The sequence below is a fragment of the Coregonus clupeaformis genome, chromosome 4 (genome assembly GCF_020615455.1).
Source record: "Coregonus clupeaformis isolate EN_2021a chromosome 4, ASM2061545v1, whole genome shotgun sequence".
Classification (NCBI taxonomy): Eukaryota; Metazoa; Chordata; class Actinopteri; order Salmoniformes; family Salmonidae; genus Coregonus; species Coregonus clupeaformis.
Window position 1 is genome coordinate 20,124,431 of NC_059195.1, and position 12,500 is coordinate 20,136,930.

Here is a 12,500-nt window from a genome sequence, read left to right on the forward strand (position 1 = left end):
GTCTGATATTGTAATGGTGAGAGGTCAGCAGGTCTGATATTGTAATGGTGAGAGGTCAACAGGTCTGATATTGTAATGGTGAGAGGTCAGCAGGTCTGATATTGTAATGGTGAGAGGTCAGCAGTTCTGATATTGTATTGGTGAGAGGTCAGCAGGTCTGATATTGTAATGGTGAGAGGTCAGCAGGTCTGATATTGTAATGGTGAGAGGTCAGCAGGTCTGATATTGTAATGGTGAGAGGTCAGCAGGCCTGATATTGTAATGGTGAGAGGTCAGCAGGTCTGATATTGTAATGGTGAGAGGTCAGCAGGTCTGATATTGTAATGGTGAGAGGTCAACAGGTCTGATATTGTAATGGTGAGAGGTCAGCAGGTCTGATATTATAATGGTGAGAGGTCAGCAGGTCTTGGGGGTATGTAACTTTGGGGGTATGATATGTGTCATGTATCTTGCTCCTGTAAGTCGCTCTGGTTAAGAGCGTCTGCTAAATGACTAAAATGTAAATGTAAATATCTTCATGTGCTGCCTGCTCTCCCTGACCCAATCTCCTCTCCTCCCTGTGAGGCAGACAGACTAACCACCTCTTTCCTTTTCTCTTCTCTTCCTGGTTTAGAGATGGACCAGCAGGTAAAGCAGGAGGATGAACCACAAGATGATGATCCAGCTAATCTTCATTTTGATTATCATGATCAATGTTCCCTCTAAGCTGCGCCCTACGAGGAAACGCAGTAGCCCCGGGACTGTCACGCAGTAGCCCCGAGACTGTCACGCAGCAGCCCCGAGACTGTCACGCAGCAGCCCCGAGACTGTCACGCAGTAGCCCCGAGACTGTCACGCAGTAGCCCCGAGACTGTCACGCAGTAGCCCCGAGACTGTCACGCAGTAGCCCCGAGACTGTCACGCAGTAGCCCCGAGACTGTCACGCAGCAGCCCCGAGACTGTCACGCAGTAGCCCCGAGACTACCGCACAGTAGCCCCGAGACTGTCACGCAGCAGCCCCGAGACTGTCACGCAGTAGCCCCGAGACTACCATGCAGCTCCCCCAGGACAGACACACAGCCCCCCCCAGGACAGATACACAGCTCCCCCAGGACAGACACACAGCCCCCCAGGACAGACACACAGCCCCCCAGGACAGACACACAGCCCCCCAGGACAGATACACAGCCCCCCCCAGGACAGATACACAGCTCCCCCAGGACAGATACACAGCTCCCCCAGGACAGATACACAGCTCGCCCAGGACAGACACACAGCCCCCCAGGACAGACACACAGCCCCCCAGGACAGACACACAGCCCCCCCAGGACAGATACACAGCCCCCCCAGGACAGACACACAGCCCCCCCAGGACAGATACACAGCCCCCCCAGGACAGACACACAGCCCCCCAGAACAGACACACAGCCCCCCCAGGACAGACACACAGCTCCCCCAGGACAGACACACAGCCCCCCCCAGGACAGACACACAGCCCCCCAGGACAGACATGCAGCCCCCCCAGGACAGACATACAGCCCCCCAGGACAGACACACAGCCCCCCAGGACAGACACACAGCTCCCCAGGACAGACACACAGCCCCCCAGGACAGACATGCAGCCCCCCCAGGACAGACATACAGCCCCCCAGGACAGACACGCAGCCCCCCCAGGACAGACACACAGCCCCCCAGGACAGACACACAGCCCCCAGGACAGACACACAGCCCCCAGGACAGACACACAGCCCCCAGGACAGACACACAGCCCCCCAGGACAGACACACAGCCCCCCAGGACAGACACACAGCCCCCCAGGACAGACATACAGCCCCCCAGGACAGACACGCAGCCCCCCCAGGACAGACACACACCCCCCAGGACAGACACACAGCCCCCCAGGACAGACACACAGCCCCCCAGGACAGACACACAGCCCCCCAGGACAGACACACAGCCCCCCAGGACAGACACACAGCCCCCCAGGACAGACACACAGCCCCCCAGGACAGACACACAGCCCCCAGGACAGACACACAGCCCCCCAGGACAGACACACAGCCCCCCAGGACAGACACACAGCCCCCAGGACAGACACACAGCCCCCCAGGACAGACACACAGCCCCCCAGGACAGACACACAGCCCCCCAGGACAGACACACAGCCCCCCAGGACAGACACACAGCCCCCCAGGACAGACACACAGCCCCCCAGGACAGACACACAGCCCCCCAGGACAGACATGCAGCCCCCCCAGGACAGACACACAGCCCCCCAGGACAGACACGCAGCCCCCCCAGGACAGACACACAGCTCCCCCAGGACAGATACACAGCCCCCCAGGACAGACAAACAGCCCCCCAGGACAGACACACAGCCCCCCAGGACAGACACACAGCCCCCCAGGACAGACACACAGCCCCCCCAGGACAGACACACAGCCCCCCAGGACAGACACACAGCCCCCCAGGACAGACACACAGCCCCCAGGACAGACACACAGCCCCCAGGACAGACACACAGCCCCCCAGGACAGACACACAGCCCCCCAGGACAGACACACAGCCCCCCAGGACAGACACACAGCTCCCCCAGGACAGACACACAGCTCCCCCAGGACAGACACACAGCCCCCCAGGACAGACACACAGCTCCCCAGGACAGACACACAGCTCCCCAGGACAGACACACAGCCCCCCAGGACAGACACACAGCTCCCCAGGACAGACACACAGCCCCCCAGGACAGACACACAGCCCCCCAGGACAGACACACAGCCCCCCAGGACAGACACACAGCTCCCCCAGGACAGACACACAGCCCCCCAGGACAGACACGCAGCCCCCCAGGACAGACACACAGCCCCCCAGGACAGACACACAGCTCCCCCAGGACAGACACACAGCCCCCCAGGACAGACACACAGCCCCCCAGGACAGACACACAGCCCCCCAGGATTGCAGCGCAGAGGAAATACAGTATCAGCCCACAGAGAGAAGCATGAGCTTAAACTTCACTCAACTTTCTAGAGTTTTCCCCTGTTAGTTAAACACTATCAACGTTTCCCTTTACTGTGGCAATTGTGATCGAATCAACGCAATATTAGCCACTTTCAATGCAACATACCGAAAAACAAAACGAACTATGCAAGACTTAGTATGCAAAACGAACTATGCAAGAGATTTTGTTGTAGGCAGAACGCAGTAGGATTCTATTGCATTGACAGGCAGCACTCAGGCCCGTACTCTACACAGACCGGTGCGGCATAACCAATCAGAGCTGCAGTAGGCCTATATGCAAATAGACCATTGCCATATATATATCTGTGCCGTTCACTTTGAACTGGACTGTGTTTGCAGCATGAGCGATCATGAGCGCTTGTGGTTTGAGATCAAAGCGAGAGCTGCATGTAGCCACGTGTGCACATTTTGTTCATGTCCTTTGCTAGTTAGTGAGTTATTAGCCCAGTTATAGATCATCTGTAGTCAGCCATGGGGAAGTGATTGCTTCCTACAAGAAGACAAAACATTTACATTTCTAGACATCTTTGAAAAGAGTCAGGTAAATAGCTTTTTTTTTTGTCCTAAAGGGGCAGTGTTGTATTTTGAGACAGGCTTGAATAAGCTAAGTAGCCAATAGGCAGAGGGTAGCATAATTTGTCTGATTCTCTGTAATAATGCTATGGGAATAATAATGCATTTTATTTTGTAAAGTGGTTTCTTGCATCAGACAACACCATTTTCAGTCACCTCCTTGTCTGAAGGACAAGTGGTTAAACAGGTTAATGTCAAGCCCTGCATGTTTTTTTTCAAAAGGCTCATGGAATGTAGGCCTACATTGAACACCACACATTGTCTGCTACTGTAGGCTGAATGATAGAACAGCTAAAATGTTATGGGATGCATTTTCTCCATTGTTTTTGATGGTAGGCCACTCTGGTAGGCCTACATTATGATCGTATAGCCACAGTAGCCTACCTGACCACTGTTAAAACTGGAACTTAAAGCGGGTACAGCCTCAGTGTTCACAGTAAACGCGTGCTGGAAGTTTTTATTCACAACGTTCAAGTTTTGCGGTCAGCAGACCTGAAATTTGCTCAGTGCCGAAAACAATTAGAGGGAACATTGATCATGATCTTGATGAGCAGCGGTAGCTAAAATCATGGCAGCAATAGTCCTATAAAGGACATGAATACCCTCCAAATACCCCACACACTCCTCTGTCCTTTCTCCTTCAGATGTACGTGGCAGTAAAGCAGATTGTCTGTGTGGATAATGACAACAAACGCTCTCCCTATTTAGCATTATTCACAGATGGCTTAGTGTGGTTGGCTGCTTGGCTTGTCCGTCATGTATTTCGTCCTATCAGGAGAAAAACAGATTCTGATCCATCCCCTATCCCCCTCCAGAATGCACCAATATCTTCTCTCATCAGATAAGACCAGACAGCGACAACATTGGATTTCACCAGAAATCTACACGCCTTTCCCAAAGAATCACCGTCACTGTCATCAACTTTTGATAAATGTCTCAGTGGGTAACCATGGCGTTATCGCGTTGCAGTGGGAGAGAAATATTTATGGTCTGCATCTTTTCATAAAGCCTGTCTTATAATCGTCAGATCCAACAGGAACCCTGGGCCGGGTCCGAAACGGCACCCTATTCCCTATACAGTGCACTACTTTAGACCAGGTCCCATAGGGCTGTGGTAAAACGTAATGCACTATGTAGGGAATAGGGTGCCATTTGGGATGCAAAGCTGGTCTACAAATCTCCCAGGTACATGATACTAATCAACCAAGCTTCCTATCTCTCTTAGAAATGTCCAGTGTACTCAGAGATTTAAACCTACAGATTATGGAGCAGAGCAGTAGCGGGTTGGATAATCTGTGTGTGTGTGTGTCTGTGTGTGTGTGTGTGTGTCTGTGTGTGTGTGCGTGTGTGTCTGTGCGTGTGTGTGTGTGTGTGTGTGTGTGTGTGTGTGTGTGTGTGTGTGTGTGTGTGTCTGTGTGTGTGTGTGTGTGTGTGTGTGTGTGTGTGTGTGTGTGTCTGTGTGTGTGTGTGTGTGTGTGTGTGTGTGTGTGTGTGTGTGTGTGTGTGTGTGTGTGTGTGTGTGTGTGTGTGTGTGTGTGTGTGTGTCTGTGTGTGTGTGTCTGTGTGTGTGTGTGTGTGTGTGTGTGTCTGTGTGTGTGTGTGTGTCTGTGTGTGTGTGTGTGTGTGTGTGTTTCTGTGTGTCTGTGTGTGTGTGTGTGTGTTTCTGTGTGTCTGTGTGTGTGTGTGTGTGTGTGTGTTTCTGTGTGTCTGTGTGTGTGTGTGTGTGTGTGTGTGTGTGTGTGTGTGTGTGTGTGTGTGTGTGTGTGTGTGTGTGTGTGTGTGTGTGTCTGTGTTACTGTGTGTGTGTGTGTGTGTGTGTGTGTGTGTGTGTGTGTGTGTGTGTGTGTGTGTGTGTGTGTGTGTGTGTGTGTGTGTGTGTGTCTGTGTTACTGTGTGTGTGTGTGTGTGTGTGTGTGTGTGTGTGTGTGTGTGTGTGTGTGTGTGTGTGTGTGTGTGTGTGTGTGTGTGTGTGTGTGTGTGTGTGTGTGTGTCTGTGTTACTGTGTGTGTGTGTGTGTGTGTGTGTGTGTGTGTGTGTGTGTGTGTGTGTGTGTGTGTGTGTGTGTGTGTGTGTGTGTCTGTGTGTGTGTGTGTGTGTGTGTCTGTGTTACTGTGTGTGTGTGTGTGTGTGTGTGTGTGTGTGTGTGTGTGTGTGTGTGTGTGTGTGTGTGTGTGTGTGTGTGTGTGTGTGTGTGTGTGTGTGTCTGTGTTACTGTGTGTGTGTGTGTGTGTGTGTGTGTGTGTGTGTGTGTGTGTGTGTGTGTGTGTGTGTGTGTGTGTGTGTGTGTGTGTGTGTGTGTGTGTCTGTGTTACTGTGTGTGTGTGTGTGTGTGTGTGTGTGTGTGTGTGTGTGTGTGTGTGTGTGTGTGTGTGTGTGTGTGTGTGTGTGTGTCTGTGTGTGTGTGTGTGTCTGTGTTACGTGTGTGTGTGTGTGTGTGTGTGTGTGTGTGTGTGTGTGTGTGTGTGTGTGTGTGTGTGTGTGTGTGTGTGTGTGTAATCTCTATCCTCTCCTCTCTGGTATCAAAGGACAGGTTATATCAGTGAAACAACTAAATGTGTCTCTCTGTCTGTTCACCTGTCTGGAATAGGAGATAAAAATGACTTTTACTACTCACAGCTCTAATAAAAACCTATGCAGCAGATATATTATCACTACCTGATTAGTCATTCACTAGACTAGTAGATATAGTATCACTAACTGATTAGTCATTCACTAGACTAGTAGATATAGTATCACTACCTGATTAGTCATTCACTAGACTAGCAGATATAGTATCACTACCTGATTAGTCATTCACTAGACTAGCAGATATAGTATCAATACCTGATTAGTCATTCACTAGACTAGCATATATAGTATCACTACCTGATTAGTCATTCACTAGACTAGTAGATATAGTATCACTACCTGATTAGTCATTCACTAGACTAGTAGATATAGTATCAATACCTGATTAGTCATTCACTAGACTAGCAGATATATTATCAATACCTGATTAGTCATTCACTAGACTAGCAGATATAGTATCACTACCTGATTAGTCATTCACTAGACTGGCAGATATAGTATCACTACCTGATTAGTCATTCACTAGACTAGTAGATATATTATCACTACCTGATTACTCATTCACTAGACTAGCAGATATAGTATCACTACCTGATTAGTCATTCACTAGACTAGCAGATATAGTATCACTACCTGATTAGTCATTCACTAGACTAGCAGATATAGTATCACTACCTGATTAGTCATTCACTAGACTAGCAGATATAGTATCACTACCTGATTAGTCATTCACTAGACTAGCAGATATAGTATCACTACCTGATTAGTCATTCACTAGACTAGCAGATATAGTATCACTACCTGATTAGTCATTCACTAGACTAGTAGATATAGTATCACTACCTGATTAGTCATTCACTAGACTAGCAGATATAGTATCACTACCTGATTAGTCATTCACTAGACTAGTAGATATATTATCACTACCTGATTAGTCATTCACTAGACTAGTAGATATAGTATCACTACCTGATTAGTCATTCACTAGACTAGCAGATATAGTATCACTACCTGATTAGTCATTCACTAGACTAGCAGATATAGTATCACTACCTGATTAGTCATTCACTAGACTAGTAGATATATTATCACTACCTGATTAGTCATTTACTAGACTAGTAGATATAGTATCACTACCTGATTAGTCATTCACTAGACTAGCATATATAGTGTCACTACCTGATTAGTCATTCACTAGACTAGTAGATATAGTATCACTACCTGATTAGTCATTTACTAGACTAGCATATATAGTATCACTACCTGATTAGTCATTCACTAGACTAGTAGATATAGTATCACTACCTGATTAGTCATTCACTAGACTAGCAGATATAGTATCACTACCTGATTAGTCATTCACTAGACTAGTAGATATAGTATCACTACCTGATTAGTCATTCACTAGACTAGTAGATATATTATCACTACCTGATTAGTCATTCACTAGACTAGTAGATATAGTATCACTACCTGATTAGTCATTCACTAGACTAGCAGATATAGTATCACTACCTGATTAGTCATTCACTAGACTAGCAGATATAGTATCAATACCTGATTAGTCATTCACTAGACTAGTAGATATAGTATCACTACCTGATTAGTCATTCACTAGACTAGCAGATATAGTATCACTACCTGATTAGTCATTCACTAGACTAGCAGATATATAATCACTACCTGATTAGTCATTCACTAGACTAGCAGATATAGTATCAATACCTGATTAGTCATTCACTAGACTAGTAGATATAGTATGGCTACCTGATTAGTCATTCACTAGACTAGCAGATATAGTATCACTACCTGATTAGTCATTCACTAGACTAGCAGATATAGTATCACTACCTGATTAGTCATTCACTAGACTAGTAGATATATTATCAATACCTGATTAGTCATTCACTAGACTAGTAGATATATTATCACTACCTGATTAGTCATTCACTAGACTAGTAGATATAGTATCACTACCTGATTAGTCATTCACTAGACTAGCAGATATAGTATCACTACCTGATTAGTCATTCACTAGACTAGCAGATATAGTATCAATACCTGATTAGTCATTCACTAGACTAGTAGATATAGTATCACTACCTGATTAGTCATTCACTAGACTAGCAGATATAGTATCACTACCTGATTAGTCATTCACTAGACTAGCAGATATATAATCACTACATGATTAGTCATTCACTAGACTAGCAGATATAGTATCAATACCTGATTAGTCATTCACTAGACTAGTAGATATAGTATGGCTACCTGATTAGTCATTCACTAGACTAGCAGATATATTATCACTACCTGATTAGTCATTCACTAGACTAGTAGATATAGTATCACTACCTGATTAGTCATTCACTAGACTAGTAGATATATTATCACTACCTGATTAGTCATTCACTAGACTAGTAGATATAGTATCACTACCTGATTAGTCATTCACTAGACTAGTAGATATAGTATCACTACCTGATTAGTCATTCACTAGACTAGTAGATATAGTATCACTACCTGATTAGTCATTCACTAGACTAGCAGATATAGTATCACTACCTGATTAGTCATTCACTAGACTAGCAGATATAGTATCACTACCTGATTAGTCATTCACTAGACTAGTAGATATATTATCAATACCTGATTAGTCATTCACTAGACTAGTAGATATAGTATCACTACCTGATTAGTCATTCACTAGACTAGTAGATATAGTATCACTACCTGATTAGTCATTCACTAGACTAGCAGATATAGTATCACTACCTGATTAGTCATTCACTAGACTAGTAGATATATTATCACTACCTGATTAGTCATTCACTAGACTAGTAGATATATTATCACTACCTGATTAGTCATTCACTAGACTAGCAGATATAGCATGGCTACCTGATTAGTCATTCACTAGACTAGCAGATATAGTATCACTACCTGATTAGTCATTCACTAGACTAGCAGATATAGTATCACTACCTGATTAGTCATTCACTAGACTAGCAGATATAGTATCACTACCTGTTTAGTCATTCACTAGACTAGCAGATATAGTATCACTACCTGATTAGTCATTCACTAGACTAGCAGATATAGTATCACTACCTGATTAGTCATTCACTAGACTAGTAGATATAGTATCACTACCTGATTAGTCATTCACTAGACTAGTAGATATATTATCACTACCTGATTAGTCATTCACTAGACTAGCAGATATAGTATCACTACCTGATTAGTCATTCACTAGACTAGTAGATATAGTATCACTACCTGATTAGTCATTCACTAGACTAGCAGATATAGTATCACTACCTGATTAGTCATTCACTAGACTAGTAGATATATTATCACTACCTGATTAGTCATTCACTAGACTAGCAGATATAGTATCACTACCTGATTAGTCATTCACTAGACTAGCAGATATATTATCACTACCTGATTAGTCATTCACTAGACTAGTAGATATAGTATCACTACCTGATTAGTCATTCACTAGACTAGTAGATATAGTATCAATACCTGATTAGTCATTCACTAGACTATCAGATATAGTATAACTACCTGATTAGTCATTCACTAGACTATCAGATATAGTATCACTACCTGATTAGTCATTCACTAGACTATCAGATATAGTATCACTACCTGATTAGTCATTCACTAGACTAGTAGATATATTATCAATACCTGATTAGTCATTCACTAGACTAGCAGATATAGTATCACTACCTGATTAGTCATTCACTAGACTAGCAGATATAGTATCACTACCTGTTTAGTCATTCACTAGACTAGCAGATATAGTATCACTACCTGATTAGTCATTCACTAGACTAGCAGATATAGTATTACTACCTGATTAGTCATTCACTAGACTAGTAGATATAGTATCACTACCTGATTAGTCATTCACTAGACTAGTAGATATATTATCACTACCTGATTAGTCATTCACTAGACTAGCAGATATAGTATCACTACCTGATTAGTCATTCACTAGACTAGTAGATATAGTATCACTACCTGATTAGTCATTCACTAGACTAGCAGATATAGTATCACTACCTGATTAGTCATTCACTAGACTAGTAGATATATTATCACTACCTGATTAGTCATTCACTAGACTAGCAGATATAGTATCACTACCTGATTAGTCATTCACTAGACTAGCAGATATATTATCACTACCTGATTAGTCATTCACTAGACTATCAGATATAGTATCACTACCTGATTAGTCATTCACTAGACTAGTAGATATAGTATCAATACCTGATTAGTCATTCACTAGACTATCAGATATAGTATCACTACCTGATTAGTCATTCACTAGACTAGTAGATATAGTATCACTACCTGATTAGTCATTCACTAGACTAGTAGATATAGTATCACTACCTGATTAGTCATTCACTAGACTAGCAGATATAGTATCAATACCTGATTAGTCATTCACTAGACTAGTAGATATAGTATCACTACCTGATTAGTCATTCACTAGACTAGCATATATAGTATCACTACCTGATTAGTCATTCACTAGACTAGCATATATAGTATCACTACCTGATTAGTCATTCACTAGACTAGTAGATATATTATCACTACCTGATTACTCATTCACTAGACTAGCAGATATAGTATCACTACCTGATTAGTCATTCACTAGACTAGTAGATATATTATCACTACCTGATTACTCATTCACTAGACTAGCATATATAGTATCACTACCTGATTAGTCATTCACTAGACTAGTAGATATATTATCACTACCTGATTAGTCATTCACTAGACTAGCATATATAGTATCACTACCTGATTAGTCATTCACTAGACTAGTAGATATATTATCACTACCTGATTACTCATTCACTAGACTAGCAGATATATTATCACTACCTGATTACTCATTCACTAGACTAGTAGATATAGTATCACTACCTGATTAGTCATTCACTAGACTAGAGCGGTTCGCTCCCTGGAAGGGACTCTCTTACACATGCAGTACATGTTACATGAGCTCTTCAGTAAAAACAACCCAGAGGCCTTAGGTGTGTTCATCAGTACCGTGTTCGGGGCCCTTGAGGGCCAGCCTGGTCTGGTGGTGGGGTCAGGGGTCAGGTTTAGGGTCAGTACCGTGTTCGGGGCCCTTGAGGGCCAGCCTGGTCTGGTGGTGGGGTCAGGGGTCAGGTTTAGGGTCAGTACCGTGTTCGGGGCCCTTGAGGGCCAGCCTGGTCTGGTGGTGGGGTCAGGGGTCAGGTTTAGGGTCAGTACCGTGTTTGGGGCCCTTGAGGGCCAGTCTGGTCTGGTGGTGGGGTTAGGGGTCAGGTTTAGGGTCAGTACCGTGTTCGGGGCCCTTGAGGGCCAGCCTGGTCTGGTGGTGGGGTTAGGGGTCAGGTTTAGGGTCAGTACCGTGTTCGGGGCCCTTGAGGGCCAGCCTGGTCTGGTGGTGGGGTTAGGGGTCAGGTTTAGGGTCAGTACCGTGTTCGGGGCCCTTGAGGGCCAGCCTGGTCTGGTGGTGGGGTTAGGGGTCAGGTTTAGGGTCAGTACCGTGTTCGGGGCCCTTGAGGGCCAGCCTGGTCTGGTGGTGGGGTCAGGGGACAGGTTTAGGGTCAGTACCGTGTTCGGGGCCCTTGAGGGCCAGCCTGGTCTGGTGGTGGGGTTAGGGGTCAGGTTTAGGGTCAGTACCGTGTTCGGGGCCCTTGAGGGCCAGCCTGGTCTGGTGGTTTGGCAGGATCTCCATCTTGACGTGTTCACAGGCGCTGGCGAGCAGCTGGGTGGCCTCGGCCAGGGTACAGTACTCCATACTGGTACCATCCACAGACAGGATGTGGTCACCCGCATGCAGCGCCCCGCACCTACAGAGAGATGACATCACTTCCTGTTAGAATGGAAACTTTTTTGGGGAGCATTCTAAAATACTCTGTATATAGAGCTCGATTCAGACTTGAGATAAGTAGACTTAAATTAACATGGACTTAAAGACGTAGTAAAAAACTAAGACTTAAGTCCATGTTAAGTCAACTTATCTCAAGTCTGAATAGGGCCCATAGTACATATAGGAAATATGGGGCCATTTGGGGTGCAGATTTCTACTTCCAATCCCATCACCTGTTGACTCAGACTTGGAGATATGAGAGACGGAGATGGGTGGAGATATATCCATCCACATTCTGTTTACTCGTCTAGTCTTCTCACATCCACAGAGTAGTTAATAAGAGCCTAACGGAGGGCTTCGGGCAAATCTTTTAACGAGAGTCTTCGGAGGTTAGAGAACCACTCTTATTTTATTCAACGAGTGAAGAAAGTAAACGTCTCTCCTTCCAAAGACTCAGTTTTAT

General features: G+C 45.2%; 1 protein-coding gene across 8 annotated transcripts in view; it reads right to left on the reverse strand.

Annotated features, from left to right (window-relative positions):
- The window catches only part of grip1 (glutamate receptor interacting protein 1), a 451,333-nt gene that overhangs the window by 89,148 nt on the left and 349,685 nt on the right, over window positions 1–12,500 (reverse strand). For all 8 annotated transcript variants that reach the window (XM_045210598.1, XM_045210595.1, XM_045210592.1 and 5 more), the window contains exon 9: window positions 11,848–12,017. In XM_045210598.1, the coding sequence (XP_045066533.1) occupies window positions 11,848–12,017 (170 nt within the window). The remainder of the gene's footprint in view (window positions 1–11,847; window positions 12,018–12,500) is intronic.